This window comes from Scylla paramamosain, chromosome 30, assembly GCF_035594125.1.
Source record: "Scylla paramamosain isolate STU-SP2022 chromosome 30, ASM3559412v1, whole genome shotgun sequence".
NCBI classification, from domain to species: domain Eukaryota; kingdom Metazoa; phylum Arthropoda; class Malacostraca; order Decapoda; family Portunidae; genus Scylla; species Scylla paramamosain.
In genome coordinates this window covers 2,477,501-2,497,093 of record NC_087180.1, presented here as the reverse complement: position 1 = coordinate 2,497,093, position 19,593 = coordinate 2,477,501, and the positions used below count along the sequence as shown (strand labels likewise).

Genomic DNA, 19,593 nt, shown 5'->3' with positions numbered 1-19,593 from the left:
CATGATAGAGAGGTGGCCCACAAAAGGTACTTAAACCTTCCATCACCAGAATCTCGTGAACTTTATATTTCTGCCCGGAACCATGCCAAGTCTGTTCTCCAACTAGCCAAAAACTCCTTCATTAACAGAAAATGTCAAAACCTTTCTAGATCTAACTCCCCTCGTGATTTCTTGCATCTAGCCAAAAATATCTCCAATAACTTTGCTTCTTCTTCTTTCCCTCCTCTATTTCAACCAGATGGCACCACTGCTATCACATCTATTTCTAAAGCTGAACTCTTTGCTCAAACCTTTGCTAAAAACCCTACCTTGGACGATTCTGGGTTTGTTCCTCCCTCTCCTCCACCCTCTGACTACTTCATGCCACCTATTAAAATTCTTCGCAATGATGTTTTCCATGCCCTCGCTGGGCTAAACCCTCGGAAGGCTTATGGACCTGATGGGGTCCCTCCTACTGTTCTCCGAAACTGTGCCTCCGTGCTTGCACCTTGCCTAGTCAAACTCTTTCAGCTCTGTCTGTCAACATCTACCTTTCCTTCTTGCTGGAAGTTTGCCTACATTCAACCTGTTCCTAAAAAGGGTGACCGCTCTAATCCCTCAAACTACCGTCCTATTGCTTTAATTTCCTGCTTATCTAAAGTTTTTGAATCTATCCTCAACAGGGAGATTCTTAAACATCTATCACTTCACAACCTTCTATCTGATCGCCAGTATGGGTTCCGTCAAGGCCGCTCTACTGGTGATATTCTGGCTTTCCTTACTGAGTCTTGGTCATCCTCTTTTAGAGATTTTGGTGAAACTTTTGCTGTTGCCTTGGACATATCAAAAGCCTTTGATAGAGTCTGGCACAAAGCTTTGATTTCCAAACTACCCTCTTACGGTTTCTATCCTTCTCTCTGTAACTTCATCTCAAGTTTCCTTTCTGACCGTTCTATTGCTGCTGTGGTAGACGGTCACTGTTCTCCTAAATCTATTAACAGTGGTGTTCCTCAGGGTTCTGTCCTGTCACCCACTCTCTTCTTATTATTCATTAATGATCTTCTAAACCAAACTTCTTGTCCTATCCATTCCTACGCTGATGATACCACCCTGCACTTTTCCACGTCTTTTCATAGACGTCCAACCCTTCAGGAGGTAAACATATCACGCAGGGAAGCCACAGAACGCTTGACTTCTGATCTTTCTAAAATTTCAGATTGGGGCAGAGCAAACTTGGTATTGTTCAATGCCTCAAAAACTCAATTCCTCCATCTATCAACTCGACACAACCTTCCAGACAACTATCCCCTCTTCTTCAATGACACTCAACTGTCCCCCTCTTCTACACTGAACATCCTCGGTCTGTCCTTTACTTATAATCTGAACTGGAAACTTCACATCTCATCTCTAGCTAAAACAGCTTCTATGAAGTTAGGTGTTCTGAGACGTCTCCGCAAGTTTTTCTCACCCCCCCCCCCAGCTGCTAACTCTGTACAAGGGCCTTATCCGTCCATGTATGGAGTATGCTTCACATATCTTGGGGGGTTCCACTCATACTGCTCTTCTAGACAGGGTGGAATCAAAAGCTTTTCGTCTCATCAACTCCTCTCCTCTAACTGACTGTCTTCAGCCTCTCTCTCACCGCCGCAATGTTGCATATCTATCTGTCTTCTACCGCTATTTTCATGCTAACTGCTCTTTTGATCTTGCTAACTGCATGCCTCCCCTTCTTCCGCGGCGTCGCTGCACAAGACTTTCTTCTTTCTCTCACCCCTATTCTGTCCACCTCTCTAACGCAAGAGTTAACCAGTACTCTTAATCATTCATCGTTTTTTTTGGTAAACTCTGGAACTCGCTGCCTGCTTCTGTATTTCCACCTTCCTATGACATGACTTCCTTCAAGAGGGAGGTTTCAAGACACTTATCCACCAATTTTTGACCACTGCTTTGACCCTTTTATGGGACTGGCATTTCAGTGGGCATTTTTTTTATTAGATTTTTGTTGCCCTTGGCCAGTATCCTTCCTACATAAAAAAAAAATATATATATATATATATATATATATATATATATATATATATATATATATATATATATATATATATATATATATATATATATATATATATATATATATATATATATATATATATATATATATATATATATATATATATATATATATATATATATATATATATATTTGTTGCCCTTGGCCAGTATCCTTCCTACATAAAAAAAAAAATATATATATATATATATATATATATATATATATATATATATATATATATATATATATATATATATATATATATATATATATATATATATATATACGTAAATCCAACAAATAATCAATGTATCTGCATCAGATATCTTTTGCATCGATATTTTATTTTAAACGGTGGAACACTGGCGAGATATAATAATCGAGAAATATAATAATTCTCCATGAGCTGTGTTGTCTTGTCTCTACAGGATCAATTATCGGTTTAACACCTTGGTTGAAAAGATAGTCGACCGTTCTACCTCCTCTCTCTCTCTCTCTCTCTCTCTCTCTCTCTCTCTCTCTCTCTCTCTCTCTCTCTCTCTCTCTCTCTCTCTCTCAGTATTGTACGATACTGTGTGATTAATTTTTCCATAATTTATTTGTTCGTGGCAATTGTTTCGCGTAATCTCGATTTGGGGCAATGCACTCTCGTCTCACTCATAGTGGCTTTGGCTGTTCGAGTTATTGGTTTGGAGGATGCAATGATAGGACCTCTATTGATCCTCCTCTTCTAAAAATACTTATTCTTGTTGCAAATAAGTTCTTTCTCCCGGCTGTGAAGAACACGCAAGCACTTGGAAGTTGCTTCCATCGTTAGGAAAGTCGAGAGGCTGAGCCAACCCTCTCTCGGACTTTAGTCACCTGATCCTACCGATAAGCACCCGGGGTGCTTGATATAAATGATAATGCCGCAAAGCTATGTTGTCAAATGTAATATTCTATCATTATTATTAAGTCTATTTATTGTCTTAAAACCCGAACCATTCGTAGCACTACATGTTTTGATGAGCTAAATATTCCATATTTAATACTTAAATTTCAATAATAAGTAAAAAGAACCGATATATTTAAGAGAAATTGTATGATGTGGCAGAACAGCTAATGGATCAGCGGTGAAGGAACTTCTGCACTGTTAAGGGGGAGGATAGTAAACTAGACTGCGGCCTTGTTTAGTTAAACTTTTCTCTGCTATTTGGCACATCTTTCTTTATCTCTTAATCACTTAGAGACATTTCCTCGTGTTCTTTAACTACCTCAAAGGATTACGCTGGATAGAAAGTGCAAAATCTATACGTTCTATCCCCTTCTTTTTGGTAGATATTTATGAAGATTTCATTGCTGCATATCGCAATGAAAGGGTTAACTTTCGTCCTATCGCTAAAAGGCTCAGACGGCGGGCCACCAACCAATGACTAAATGTTTATAGTCGTTCCTGTCAAAACTCACTCTTTCTTGCTTGTTGCCGCACAGTGCTAAACTTCGTCGGAGCATCCGTACTGAATAGCAGGATTAACAAGCGTTCATTGACGGTGGGGAAAGTGGTATCAATGAAGGCACATCCTGCAGGTGGCGGCATTACTGGTAGACACAGCCTTCCATAGCGTCCTGATGTTCCCTCCACTGCTGTACACCTTCACTTCCCCATGTTGGCTAATGCTGGTCGTGTTTTTCTCTCTAAATTAGACGTCAACTTCAGCAAGAAGGTAATTGGCTATTTAAGTGTGTGTATCTAGTGTCAAATCTAAAATGCTATTTTTACTTTCTACTTTACATTGCCAAGTGGCAACAAAAGTTATGGTGACTGCTGATAATGGTTGTTACATTGTTTTGTTCATAAATACTGTCTGCATTCCTCAGCGTACGTGCATAAAATTCCATGGAATCTGTGTATTTTTGAACAATACATATGTGATGATATTAAACCCTTGGACTGCCGTTTGTTACCAGCTCGTGAGTTAATGCGGCACAACTGCCTTCGTTTTTGCAAAATGTGAAATAACCTAAGAAATGTGCATAGAAGTATCCATGGACTTCCATTACCCACTCAGACCCATTACCTTTACTATCACCATCACCATCACAGACACACACACAAATATCGGAAGATTCTCATCACCCCCATTAATACCATCACCATCCCAGATACACACGTCCGAACTGGGCTGTAGTCGTCAGATATATTTAGCGTTGACTAGGGTTAGGTTGACGATGTCTGGCGGGCAGTCGGGAGTGAAACGCTGGCTGGCACGTACACTCCCGCGGCCAAACCCAAGGCAGAGGTGTCTTTGCTTCGTCTGTGTGCAATGTGACCAAGAATGCAGTGTGGATCTGGTGTAGAGGAGCAAGACTGTTATGGGAAACAAAGCTGCAAAGAAACATCATCATGTGGAAACCAAACTTGCTGGCTGTAGCTGACTTAGTTTGAAATTGTGACGACTAATTGAAAAGACACAAAAATGACTTTGGTGGGAGAGCTCCCTGAAATACTCAAGTTCAAGTGAAGGTGACTTTGAAAGACAATATAATTAGCTCTTTTATTATATATATATATATATATATATATATATATATATATATATATATATATATATATATATATATATATATATATATATATATATATATATATATATATATATATATATATATATATATATAATTTTTTGTTTTTGTGTATGTGTAGTCACGATTTTTTATTACAAAATGCGTTTAATATATGTAAATGTGTTATTCGTGAAGATGAAAGCTGATTTATGACTACCTTGAATATTACCTGATATACTTCCTGTGAAAAAAAAATAGAAAATAAAAATAAATAAGTAAAAGAATAAGTAAATAATGATGCGCGTATGCAAAGGATATAAATAAGTATGTATATGTACTGTCTTTGAGTGTAAGTGAATCGAAATATTTGGATTGACAAGTGATTGCCATATTCGTGAACATAGGGTGCCACAGGCTCTGTTCCTACATTGGGTAAATGCAAGACCCTGATCATTACCTGGGCTCTAAAATACTCACGTGTTGACTTATCAGCCAAATATTAATGCCAACTCCAAGCAACACTGCTGCTACTGTTACTACTGCTACTACTATTACTTCTATTACTACTACAACTACTACTACTACTACTACCACTACTACTACTACTACTACTACTACTACTACTACCTTATCACTACTACTATTACTTCTACTACTTCTACTACTACTACTGCAAGGGACCACAGCTTATCGCATCAGTAAATATGAATAAAAATCAAACTAGAAAAAGATGGAAAAGACCAAATCAGTATTTACAAAAAAAACTAGGAAGATGAAACAACAACGCTTATACTAGAAATACTGTTATTAATATTTATATTTTTATTGTTCATAGTTGCATTAAAAAAAAAAAAAATATATATATATATATATTATATATGTATATATATATATATATATATATATATATATATATATATATATATATATATATATATATATATATATATATATATATATATATATATATATATATATATATATATATATATATATATATATATATATATATATATATATATATATATATATATATATATATATATATATATCAAGTAAAGAATGCAGAAAAAAGTGAATATATAAGTCCGGTGAGCCTAAACGGACCATAGCTTAAGAAAAAAATTTTATGTAGTACATGTGTTCTACAAGACATTAATTAATATATATTCTTAAGTATAAAATACAATCTTGCAGATTTAAAAAAAATCACGCACAAACTACACAAAACCGAAAAATACAACAAAAACAAACATACAAAAGCCCAAACAAATCCTAAATGCCCAAATACATAAAAACACACGAAATACGCAAGACACAGGATTAGGTGCAGCAAAAACACACAAACAAACAAAAAAAAAAAAATCCAATCACAACTGACCATCAAAAAAAAGCCCGACAGAGAGAGAGAGAGAGAGAGAGAGAGAGAGAGAGAGAGAGAGAGAGAGAGAGAGAGAGAGAGATCTGCAAGCTAAGATACACACAGGAAGCTTAGTTGATGCGTCACCCGAGCCAATAAAACTTAGAGTGGCAGCGCTTTTGTTACTGGGATGGTAAAAACAGTGCAATAGTCATTATTACGTTATCCGGTTGATATCTATATTTATCTATCTCTGTCTGTCTCCATCTATCAGTCTGTCTCTATCTTTCTATGTATTCATCTTTCTGTCTACCTATCTGTCTGTTTATCTGTATTTCTGTTTGTCTAGCTATCTAGCGGTCTATCTGTATATATGCGTCTGTTTGTCTGTGTCTGTCCATCCGTTTATCTGTCTATCAGTCAGTCTGTCTAGAAGTAAAGCTCACTCCAATGCTGCAGTTTTTGTGATGAGAGAGAGAGAGAGAGAGAGAGAGAGAGAGAGAGAGAGAGAGAGAGAGAGAGAGAGAGAGAGAGAGAGTTATACTGAATACTGCTACATTCCCATGCTGTGCGTACGTCTGCAAAGAACGCCGTGCACAGTGCGTAATCTGCTTACATTTACATTCAGGCAAGCGGAAACACACACACACACACACACACACACACACACACACACACACACACAGTAAACCTTAACATAAAAATAGCCTACTCTTGGCATCACTCGGCTTTGGTTGGCCAGCCTGCCAAAGAAAGGCGGAAGCTGAGACGGTTCTTGTGAATGCCAAATGTAGGGTAAGATATGGTGCATATGGGGGATAAATCTTGTTACAGATTGTAAAAATTATAATGGGGGGTATGCTCCTGTGCATATTTGTCCGGGCATAAGATTAATGATACTAATAGTAGTAGTGGTAGTTGTAGTACGTAGTAATAGTAGTATGTAACAGTCGAAGTAGAGGTAGTAATAGTAGTAGTAGTAGTAGTTGTTGTAGTAGTAGAAGTAGTACTAGTAGCAACAAGGAATACCAGTAACAATCAGTAATAAATTTGTCCCGAGTGATACAATAGATGAAAAATGTGGACAGTATTCAAACATTTTTACCCATTAACATGTTTCAGTAACACTGGATACATACCATTCGACGCAGGAAGTAATGTACCATCGACTAACGTGTGGAACAGACCTGCGCCTCGAGAAAAAAAATGTTGAGAGTTGAAGCTGTGGTTGGCAGGCGTTGCTAAACGCTCCTGTTACGCGCCGGGGAAGGAGTGACGCTTATTCCTTACCTGTCATGGCGCTTTACTAGTAGTAGTAGTAGTAGTAGTAACGATTATAATAATATTATTATTATTATTATTATTATTATTATTTTTATTATTATTATTATTATTATTATTCGACAACTATTTTCACCGATGCTGAGTTGCAACAAATGTGATGTTAAGTGTGTGTGTGTGTGTGTATATATGTGTGTGTGTGTGTGTGTGTGTGTGTGATGATAATAGTGATAAAAAAAAAAAAGTTTATTAATTATGCAGTGGTGACACAGAAAATTTACATTATAATGGAGATGCTTAGTAATATAAGTTAAATAAGCTTAAAGTTCGGCTTTTATCAACTGCACTGATGGTTCGTACCATGGTGGGAAGCTCGTCGAAGTATCGGTTCGTGCACGGCGCTTTTAGTGGGTCTACATGATTGTGGTGTCGGATGGTGCGCACCGGGTGAGGCGCAGCAGGCGGAGGGGTGTGATAGAAAGGTGGATGGTGCAGCAGCACCTCTTCAAATTTCTACAGTCTTCCCAAAGGTCCGACAGGGTTTTGCAGATTGTGTCTCAGCCTCCGCCGTGGCGTGGACAGTTCGATACTGCGGTGTGGCAGTCCCTATTAGCAACCGGCGGCTGGGCACCGCTTACAAGAACTCATCCTTGCACACTTAATTGTTGCCCTTTACAAATGCAAACGCCAAGGCTGTCATGGTATCAATATTATTTTGTCCTGGATACTATCAGAAGATTTCATTAAGTTTATGGTTGTACTTTTCGAAATAGGGTGAAGTCAAAATCACCTCATATTTCTCAACCACCATAATTACACAAAAATTCATATTGACTGATAATATATTATTCTATCACTGTATTTCCTAAACTGGCTATAGCACTGCATGAAATACCTATGAATGATTATACAGTAAAATATTTAATGTAATTTACATGTCATTACTTTTTACTCAATCATTTTTACTGAGGAAGAGAAAAAGAACATGTTAGCGTAGGTCTACGTGTGTGGGTGTGAGAACAAGCACAGTGTCGTAAAATTCATCTTAAACGTAGATAAAAAAAAAAAAAATCATAATTTCCACAATTTCGGAATTCAAGGTTTACGAGAGTTGGCAAGCTTTCTTACAAACTTCCATTAATTACGAAATCAGGCGGTGCATGGCATTGCTTGACGCGGCCTTGTACTGACAACACATCGCCTTCATTTGACAATACTTCCGTGAGTCACTCGTAGGATTAACGGCTTAAAGGGAAGCGAACCAAACGTCAAGTAAAGAGGATGTAACCATGAACTAGTGAACATTTTCAGTGTCTTTGCCTTGGAAGTTACAACATGGCATCAGTTCCCACGGGAAAGTGAACCTGTGCTGTGCGTGCGTCCTCCCGTATCTCAGCAATATACTTCTTTATTAGCAACTAGGGTTACAACTTGAAGGTATTGGACATAGGAGAGCTTTGCTTAAACACAAGCGAAATTAATCAAACACAGAAATTATCAACAAACGAAAAGCAAGGGTGAAGATTATTTACTGATCACTAAAGATGCGTAACATTTTCTACTAAACAAAGTTGCATTATTTTTATAATGCAAAATTTGTTTTGTATGAAAAGTTTGCGAAATATTTATTCACAAAAGGTAGACAGTAGTAATGTATGGACAGATAGATGAACAAATAAATGAATAAATGAATAAGCACTGTATATTTAAAAAAAAAAAAAAGACAAAATCATACATAAGGTATTTTGCCCTGAATCAAATGAAAAAGTGTGGATATAGATCAGGTAAAATATGCGCAAAACACACAATAGACGGAGGATTCACTTAACCAGCCTCAAGACGCTGGGCGTAAAACACTTGCTGCCGTGTCATGCATTGGGGTCCCTCTGTACATGACTCGTAGGATGCAGCATGGTGTGAGGAGAGAAGGGAGATAAGTAACGTGTTAGTTGAGCCTATGAGTATGCGAGGATGTAGTGAAGGTAAAGCTGAAAGAAAAGGTACTGCTTGCGCTGGAATGAATAAGTGTGCGCGCGTCCGCATCCTTTCTTGGCTCGCTCATTTCGCGGAGATATTGGCAGGCTATGCAGTATGTTGATAGATTACTGCTACTACTGCAGTTACTTCTACTACTGCTTCTATTGTTGTTACTACTAGTACTACTACTACTACTACTACTACTACTACTACTACTACTACTACTACTACTACAACAAATACTACTACTACTACTACTACTACTACTACTACTACTACTACTACTACTACTACTACTACTACTACTACTACTACTACTACTACTGCTACTATTACTACTACTACTACTAGTGGGCTCAGTTTTGTTACTAATTAATACCGACTGTTATTATTATTATTATTATTATTATTATTATTATTATTATTATTATTATTATTATTATTATTATTATTATTACAAGTACCTCTACTACTACTACCACCATCACCACCACCACCACAATAACAAAAACAACAACAAATACTACTACTGCTACTAATTATAATAATAATAATAATAATAATAATAATAATAATAACAAATCATTATTGTTATTGTTTTGTTACTTTTTCACATATTGCAACCTGCAACATTCAAGTCATAAAGCAGAGGAAAGATTGCCGGCACTCACTGAAAGCCTGCCCCTCAGAGAAGGAAAGACTGTTGCAAGGAAGAAACGGAAGAGACATTGGAAACATGAACAAAAGTTGGAAGTAAGAGTGTTTTAGACACCCAGTACTCCAGCTGTCAACCTCCAGACTGGTGGCGACAAGCACCTCAAGAAGATGGCAGTTCGTTACTCTCATGACGTGACCGATTATAGGTTGGGCTGTTTCGTTCGGCTGTTGTTCAGGTGGGTTGATAGTCACCCTTTAGTGTTACCTCTTAACATTATTAGGAAATAACATTATTTGTAATTTCATGTTTTTTTTTTTTTTTTCCTCATAATCACGTATTGAGAAACAGTAGATGCATATATTAGCCATGGGGGGAGGAAGTAACAACGGCCTTGAGGCCTCTGAAGAAAACTGAAATACCATTGGTTGTCACTGCAAATGAGACAAGTCTGAATGTATCATTTAGCTAGCTTGATCTTTACATTATGAGGCAATGGTGGCGTTAAGATGGCTGGTGTGGTGAAAATTAAACATAGGAGATTTGAGTTTGTGTGTGTGTGTGTGTGTGTGTGTGTGTGTGTGTGTGTGTGTGTGTGTGTGTGTGTGTGTGTGAATTACCCGCTTCACAAAGTCATTTTATCAGTGTGCTGAAAATTGCAAACAATTTATAAAGTGACTAAAATTCTGATTTATGTCCTTGACGTAATAACTGAGATAGTGTAATATAATGACAGACAAGTGGGCACCGGCTATGGTGTTTTGAACATTTACAGTGATTTAGAAAGGTGTGTGCTCCAAGTAAACCATCTTTAGTAACCACGGTCTTCTGGGAGTGGAATTGATCGCAGTCCCACTCGGGGCTCAAGACCGGAGTGCTTTGTGCAAGAACTGTTTAATCATTTTAAGTAGCATTGACCTCGTGCGTGATGTTTTTACTTTGTCTAGAGTCAGACAGCCACACTGAAAAAATAAATAAATAAATAAATAAATAGATAGATAAAAAATAAATAAAATCTGGGCATGTCAGGTCAAGTGACAGGCCATTCAGTCCTGAAGAGTCTTTGGAGCATCACCGTGGACTTAATCCACTGGACTGAGGGCATTCCAGCTGAACATATCCCTGACGCAATTCTGCATCATCCAATTGCTCAACAAGCTCAGTGAATTTCCATTGTCCTGCTGTGTCGACAGTCCCATCGATTCACGGCATGGTTTCACAAAACCCATTTTTTACAGTAGCCTATGCGGTAGCGAATGATGGCAATAACTACGAAATGATGTGCCCAACAAAGGCTTTTGAACAAGAACGGGGCACATGGCATTGATAGGAACGTTTTAGGCTGGATAAGATCATGAATTACAATTAACGACTCTAAATCCAAGTGGGAACAAGTCATTAGTGAGTTACACCAGAAATCAATTTTATGATCCCTTATTTTGTTACGTTCTTATAAACTTCTGTAGCCATTATGCACAAAGTATGTAATTTAGTAAACTGACGTTTATTTCACAGTTTTATGTGGACTTATATTACATCGGAGGCCAATTTAATTCTCACAACTAGTCATTCCATAAAGAGACATCTGTTTAAAAGTTTATACGCACTTCCTCGGTAAGGCAGTCTGCGTGTAACTTTTTCTTACGTGAAAGGATTCCTTTGTGAATGAGAGAACAAGATCAGTGTTGGAAGATGACCCGGAAAGCCTAGCTTCACGGGATCGCGCCCGTGAGTCAGATAGATGTCTGACAAACAATGATCAGAGTGCAGTCTCGTATCATTACCAAAAGTATGAGTAGGACATATTTGACGGAGATGAATAAGAAATAAGGAAAAAAAAAAAAAAAACATAACCTTATGGAACTCCACTTCATCAGTTTGCACAGATAACACGAGTAAGTTACCATGCAGCAATTAAATTTGTTTGTGGAAAAAAACAAGTTACTTTAAATATTCAAATTTATGCCAGGCTTTTGAAACCTAAATGGATTCAAGAAGTGCCATGAAAAACTTCAGTGAAATAAATTCTTTGAATATTAAATTAACCGACAGTTTAATTATAGAAGAAGAGAAAAGGGTAGCGTCATCTGGCTGGAGAGGAGGAAAAGTATATAGGAGAACTGTTCGCAATGCATTATGACGAGTAGGGTGCTTGTTGCCCTTCTCAATAAACGCAACTTGAAGGCAATGACAATCACAACGGAATGAGTAGGACGGAATGTGGGGAGTGTAATTGAAACGTTTAACCACCTTGTTTAAGTGTTATCTAATCCTTGAGCTCAATATAAAGTACGCACTAGTTCGTTATTTCCATATACCAAGTCATTTGCTGCAAATATTCCTCAACAAATGCATTTATTATGTAAGAGAGGCACTGTCTCTAAAGAAAAGCCCAGTGAAACCTCTTACTACATGTGTAAATGAACAATTAGTTTTACAGCAATTCATGTAAAGTACAATTGAATAATAAAGACTAAGACCACTGGAAGATCCCCAAGCAAAGTGAGCCAAGAAGAGTCGCTCCCTGGCAGTGACCAATAGCCGCCGTCATGGTTGTGAGCTACACCAAAAATGTCGCAAATCTAAAAGGCTTCGGAACCTTTATTCGCCTCTTGTTCAGGTACGAGTGACTGCATCATGATGCATCGTGACGTCTTGTATTCAGAGCATCGTGTTCCAGTAGTGCACATGTCTGGTAGTGAGTGCCTAGAATTACCTTACTTTAGTCGTGTTGCTTTCTATGATCCGTTGTTCGCATATCTCTGTTAACCGTAGCGTTTTTTTTTTTCATGATTTATGTATATATTTATCTGTAAAGACTATCATGATACCTTAGCTCACCCCTGTGTTAACAAAGTAGTGTACACACACACACACACACACACACACACACACACACACACACAAGAATGCTATATATATCTCTTAAGACAAAATATTTTCTATATATAACTTGACACTCAAAATCTCTCTTCGTCTTCCTTTTTGATGTGTTATTTCTTTGTTAATTAATATGTATATAGTTTTAAGAGAATGTTTACTGAAAATACACCTAAATATTCACTGGTATTTTGGTGCTTTGACGTATCTTAAGGGAGATGACAAAAAATTTTGATGCTTTCCAGATGGCGGGGCAGCGTGTACAAGATGGTGTGGCCAGACATGTTGATGTACATTCTGCTGTATTACATCATATCGTTCGTGTATCGGTTTGCACTACCGGAGGATGAGAAGAGGCGAGTTTACTGTGTGTGTGTGTGTGTGTGTGTGTGTGTGTGTGTGTGTGTGTGTGTGTGTGTGTGTGTGTGTGTGTGAACATGAAAAGAAAAAAAAAAAAAGATTCCTTTAAATGTGTACTGTATTTCTTATCGAAGGACACATACCACTGGTACACATTGTAAGTACGGCGCTCTCAGTTTCATCCCCGGAACGACACCGAGTGACTAACTGAAAATTTGCCTCCTGGAAATGCAATGCAACTGCACTTGACATTGCCTTCACTCACTAATTTTCGTAATATAAAACAAGGTAGCACATAATGGTCATAGTGACTAGTTCAATTCGGTCTTACTAACTTTCTTGTTTGTGCCGTGAACGAGATGACGCACGGAATGGTGGGTGTCTAATGTCAGGCTGCTCAATCAGTTTATAAAACTTACTTAATACTATTTTTATTCCCTATAAATTCATCATGAAAACCCTTTGCTCGCACAACATCTTAAGTTTCTTAAAGAGTTACATAATGTTACTCTGTACCTCTTTAAACACACAATATTCAGTAATCCTCATTGTAATCCTCGTGCATGAAACATACATGACATCAATTTCATATACAATCATATTCAATCATTGTAATTAATATTCAGTAAGGAAAACACACAATGTCGGCGTCACATCGATTCTTGTATTAAATATTCTGTAATTGGTTTAATCGTCGTATATTATAAAAACCCTATACAATACCAACTATAAACAACAAATATGATAATACTAACACTAAATGTCTTACAATTATTCCTCCTTCCTAATCGCAAGATGCTTTTGATGTAGTACTTAATAAAGGGTCACTAGAGAGAGAGAGAGAGAGAGAGAGAGAGAGAGAGAGAGAGAGAGAGAGAGAGAGAGAGAGAGAGAATGTGGCCATAACAAAAGCGAACAATTTTTCTTGCAGGGTGTTTGAAAAAATATCCATTCACGTGAGTCACTTCAGGAACCTGATTCCAATATCCTTCGTCCTTGGCTTTTATGTGAGCGTGATCGTGACGCGCTGGTGGGGCATGTATGTGTCCATGCCCTGGCCAGACACGCTGGCTATCCTGTTGTCCAACCATGTGCACGGTCAGGTGAGACAGAGAGAGAGAGAGAGAGAGAGAGAGAGAGAGAGAGAGAGAGAGAGAGAGAGAGAGAGAGAGAGAGAGAGAGAATTTGTAGATGTGTAAAAATAATAATATTCGATTTATTCATTGACGGCCTTATCGGCTGAAAACCCACGTTACATATTAATTTACATATAAACATACACGCTTATTACAATATCAAGTATACGTTAACAATAAAACGGTACCTTACACTGAGATGTAATGGCTACCACTTGGAACACCAGCCCTGGTGTCGTGTTCGTGGCTGTTCGCTTGTATGTAGCTGTCCGTTCTTTATTTACAAACAAAATCTGGACTATTGTGAACACTTCATAGGGTCTATTTCACATGTGGGTAATCTTTTAACCAAGTCTTCAGCCATAGTGTCGTAGGCAGCAGGAGCCGTATTAACAAAGATTCTCAGTCTTCTGCTCAGTCTTGTGTTTAGCCTTGTGCTTATCTTCTAATCGTGCTTACAGTTGGGCTTTACTGTCCCTTTTCTTTAGTATGGAGGAGATGATGACCTCTAAGGCCAAAAAAGCCAATAGAGGAAACACAGCTGGAACGATGACAAAACTTTTCTTATTCGTCCTGTCAATATAGAAGGAAAGAGGTAGCCTGAAGGGCTTCACTTACTCAGCTGCACAAAAAAGCTCCATGGGCTTCTTTTACTAAGAAAGTAAATGAGACACGGTAACACCAGGACAAAGGAAGGCCCAGCGTCATCACTGCTGCAAAACTACAATTCCCAATAGCTAAATAACACTAATTATTATTTTAATTACTAGCGTCAGTGCATCACTCCTTCCTGGAGGGGCTTTCCAAGTCATCTCCCGCCAAATCTGTCACAAATAATACTCCTGCAAGTATAGTGTACATATTTTCAGAGTCACTCAGGCCACCGAGAACATCCTTACGGGGCTAATTATTGAGGGGGCTTGGGCTCGACGGTCGACTTTACTTTACTTGCTTGGCCTCCTGAGTTTTAAGCAAACTCCGGAGCAGTCTTAACTTTTCAGCGTAGTAAGCACAAGGCTCAGCACGATTTGGGTTAAGCACGACACTAAACATATCATTTGAGCTAAGCGCCATCTTTCTACTTCAGAATCTTTGTTGATACCGCCATAGCTGACAAATATGAATATCAACACGATTTTGTTTGTAAACATTGGATTCTGGACAAGCGCAGTTCGCGGGCGGACAGCCGCGTACAAGAGGTCTGCTTGGAACACTACATGCTATCCACAACATAACTGAAGACAAGGTTAAAAGAATATAGGAATGAAACAGATCCTATAAAGTGTTTACAACAGTCAGGCTTTTGTAAACAAAGAGCGGACGTCTACGTACAAGGGGACATCTACGAACGCGACGGATGATCAGGTTACCATGTGTATTTTTTTAGGAGTTTGTTTCTCTATCCTAAGCAGCGGGTCGCAGCTCTTGACTTATACTAGGTCCCTAATCACTGTTAGATGAACAAGCTACACAACAAAGAAGACCGCCCAAAGACTCCTGATCTCGACCGTGTGTGTGTGTGTGTGTGTGTGTGTGTGTGATATTTGGCCATATAATTGATTTAAATTTGTTAGGATTTGCTAACTTAAATGTTCTTGGACTACAACTAGCCAATGCGTAGTAATGGGTATCATTACAGCTATCTACAATAGAAAATTGTAATTCTGTATTCAGTTTGCAGTCAATGAAGTTATCTATTTATCTATCCATCTCTCTCTGTGTGTGTATGTGTGTGGTCTCAAATTTCAGGATATATGTATAGTAATTTCTTGACATAACCTCCCTCGTCTTTGTGGGGTCATTGTTCCTGACAGCTCTTCCCCAGCAGACTCGTTCACACACTGCCTGTAAAGATCCTACAGCTTCAGTAATATGATATCTTTTGCCAAACTAAATATAGCTTACTTTTTGGTGCCTTCCTTACCAAGGGGAACAGTGCGAGGCTAGCGCGTGTCACAGTGGCTCGCTACGTCAACATGGGCATTGTGCTCACCTTCACCATGGTGTCGCCCGCCGTCAAGGCCAAGTTTCCGGGGTACCAGGATCTGCTGGATGCAGGTGGGACTGCTACCCTTCTGCTGGAACCGCCGCCCCATCCTGCTTCTCTCTCTCTCTCTCTCTCTCTCTCTCTCTCTCTCTCTCTCTCTCTCTCTCTCTCTCTCTCTCTCTCTCTCTCTCTCTCTCTCTCTCTCTCTCTCATTTTAATGAAATTACTTACACGGAGAAGACTTGTCTTGGACATCAAATATGAATGAAATCGATTCAGCAATATGACAAGTAGAAGTACAAATTATATTTTTTTAGGAAATCAAGTCAGCTATAAAAACGACAGATATTTACACCTTCGGAGCTTATCCTTGTTTACATGCAAGGTACATGTAATAAGCCACTCTCCACTCATGGCGCAGGATACCTCACCAAAGATGAAAAGTCCGTCCTGGAGCGTCTAGACCGCAGGAGTAAACAGCACAAGACCTACTTGCCGTTCCTGTGGGCGTGCCGCATAGTGGATCAAGCCAAACGGGAAGGTATGATCACCGACCCCATTGCACAGAAGACAATCACGGATGAAATTATGCGCCTGCGAGGATGTTGCGGGGAGCTGCTTGGCTGGGACGATTACAACATACCGCTCGTGTACACACAGGTGCGTCTGATCGCCTGTTGATACTAACTGTCGGCGCCATGTGCAGGGACGTATTTAAAACTCAACCGTAAATTCTTTTTTTTTTTCTTCTTTTCTTTTTCTTCTTCTTCTTCTTCTTCTTCTTCTTCTTCTTCTTCTTATTATTATTATTATTATTATTATTATTATTATTATTATTATTATTGTTATTATTATTATTTTTATTATTGTTATTATTATTATTATTATTATTATTATTATTATTATTATTATTATTATTATTATTATTAATATTAATATTAATGATTTAATGTTGAGCAACGATCTTGTCATAGGCTGGTGTAAAAACAAAAAAGTGGAGGAAGCTCACGACGCCGAGTATGAGGTGAATCTCACATGGGTTTTTATGTGAATCATATCTGACGGCAGAGTGGCTATAAAGTCAAACTTAGTAATGTTGAACAATGCTGAATATAACAAAGGTAAAATTGTGGCAGACTCTATCAAAAGCTTTTGATATATCTAAGGCAACAGCAAAAGTTTCACCAAAATCTCTACAAGAGATGGCTAAGACTCAGTAAGGAAAGCCAGATCACCAGTGGAGCGGCCTTGACGGAATCTATACTGTCGATCAGATAGAAGGTTGTGAAGTGATAGATATTTAAGAATCTTCTTGTTGAGGATAGATTGAAAACTTTTAGATAGGTAGGAAATTAAATCAACATGACCGTAGTTTGAGGGATTAGAACGGTCATTCTTTTTAGGAACAGAGTGAATGTAGGCAAACTTCCAGCAAGAAGGAAAGGTAGATGTTGACAGACAGAGTTGAAAGAGTTTGATTAGGCAAGGTGCAAGCACGGAGGCGCAGTTTCGGAGAACAATAGGAGAGATCCCATCAAGTTCATAAGCCTTCCGAGGGTTTAGGCCAGCGAGGGCATGGAAAACATCATTGCGAAGAATTTTAATAGGTAGCATGAAGTAGTCAGAGGATGGAGGGGAGGGAGGAACTAGCGCTGAATCATCCAAGGTAGAGTTTTTAGGAATCTGGTTGAAATAAAGGAGGGAAAGAATAAGCAAAGTTACTGGAGATGTTTATGGCTAGGTGCCAGAAGTCACGAGCAGAGTTAGATCTTGAAAGATTTTGACACTTTCTATTAATGAAGAAGTGTTTGGCTAATTGGAGAACACACTTAGCATGGTCTCCAACTAGCCAAACATGCCGAGATGGTTAGTACTTGGTATGGTGCCCGGATATCAGCATTGTTTTGTGCGTTCCTTTTGAAAAAAAAAAAAAAAATCAGTTGAGAATTATGGTTTGCAATGGTGTCGAGGTGACCTATCAGTGTCTGAGAGTACAAGCCGTGGGAATGGTATTGATGGCTAGGGGGGCAAACTAACATTCATTGATGTTGTGTATTAGCATTTTAAGATGTGCCATTAATGTTTTAATCATCCATAACAGGAATGTACAATATTATTCTATGTACGTCATGTCTGTGTTGATGAACGCATTGCAATGATTTATCTCTTTCATAAAGAATCACGCCAGGATTTCTCCAACAGGTCGTCACAATCGCGGTGTACTCCTTCTTCCTGTTCTCGATTCTGGGAGAGCAGTTTCTTGACCCTGCACAGAATTATCCAAACAATATCATCGACCTATATGTGCCTGTGTTTTCTCTCTTGCAATTTTTCTTCTACATCGGATGGCTGAAGGTAGCTGAATCCCTTATCAATCCTTTCGGCGAGGACGACCATGACTTCGAATTCGTTTCTCTGGTCACCCGACACCTGGAGGTGAGTAGAAGCTTCATTTCTAATCAAAAGGTGTTTTAAGCAAACGGAATGTTGACAGAGTGATGCGCACTAGAACATGTTTCAAGCTGGCCATGTTGAGTGGTGACGCACGGAATAAACACTATTTGTTCTGTTTCTTCTAACATGGCCCCACACGCTCCCTCTCCTATTCCCATTCACTGTCATATGCACAACCATTCCCTCACATCATAGTCTGTAGGGATTCAGAGGGCGAGGACCGACTCTCACCGACCACACTGTGCGATAAATAATGATGATAATGATGTTCCTGGTGTTATTATTATCATGGATGATGATGATGATGTAAGGGTGCGGTAGACTGGAGATGCTGATGCTGTAAGGGTGGAGTAGATTGGTGATGCTGATACTGTAAGGTGCAATAGATTGTTGATACTGATGTAAAGGTGCAGTGGTGCCAGTTACATAAGTATGGTGATTACCTTTTCAGATGACCTATCTTCTGGCGGACACTCAAGAACGAGAGATTCCTGCCCTCGTTAAGGACACGTTCTGGGAGTCGTCTTCCGGCGAAGAGCTAATAATGCCGGCTGCTCAGTCCGCCTTTCTGCTGGCTAATCAATTCTCTTTCGACGAGGACGCAAGCAATAACGCCGCCACTCCATGTGTGTAGTATGCTTTCAGTTTAAGTTATTTAATCTGAGACAACTTTTCATGTCGGCAATATAATACACTTTAATTGTACATGACATTGTGTGAAATGCGTCACTGCCTCAAGCTTTTTGTCATCTCATGTTGCTCACAAAAAAACAGTTGTTGGTCACACAAAATGAGTTTGGGCCTTTTAAGGAAATATGAAATGATGGATATGCAATGCGATGATGTAAGCCATACGTATGTACTTGTAAATCTTTTAAACAATCATTTTAGCTGTGTTTGTAAGACATGTGAGTTTGAACGCGTTTC

General features: G+C 38.6%; 1 protein-coding gene across 9 annotated transcripts in view; it reads left to right on the top strand.

Moving 5' to 3' along the window:
• Positions 1-4,215: 4,215 nt before the first annotated feature.
• LOC135116159 (bestrophin-2-like) overlaps positions 4,216-19,593 on the top strand; it is a 15,712-nt gene continuing 334 nt past the window's right edge. The window contains exons 1-8 of one of the 9 annotated variants that reach the window (XM_064033419.1): positions 4,216-4,311; positions 9,884-10,087; positions 12,975-13,085; positions 14,021-14,192; positions 16,154-16,283; positions 16,634-16,872; positions 18,415-18,648; positions 19,118-19,593. The exon at positions 19,118-19,593 is cut by the window's right edge and continues 334 nt beyond it. In XM_064033419.1, coding sequence (XP_063889489.1) covers positions 10,020-10,087; positions 12,975-13,085; positions 14,021-14,192; positions 16,154-16,283; positions 16,634-16,872; positions 18,415-18,648; positions 19,118-19,300 — 1,137 coding nt within the window. In that variant the 5' untranslated portion in view covers positions 4,216-4,311; positions 9,884-10,019 and the 3' untranslated portion in view covers positions 19,301-19,593. Of the gene's footprint in view, positions 4,536-4,799; positions 5,009-9,832; positions 10,088-12,289; positions 12,470-12,974; positions 13,086-14,020; positions 14,193-16,153; positions 16,284-16,633; positions 16,873-18,414; positions 18,649-19,117 lie in introns of those variants that run through there. The other 8 variants (XM_064033414.1, XM_064033411.1, XM_064033418.1 and 5 more) reach the window with 8 other exon arrangements.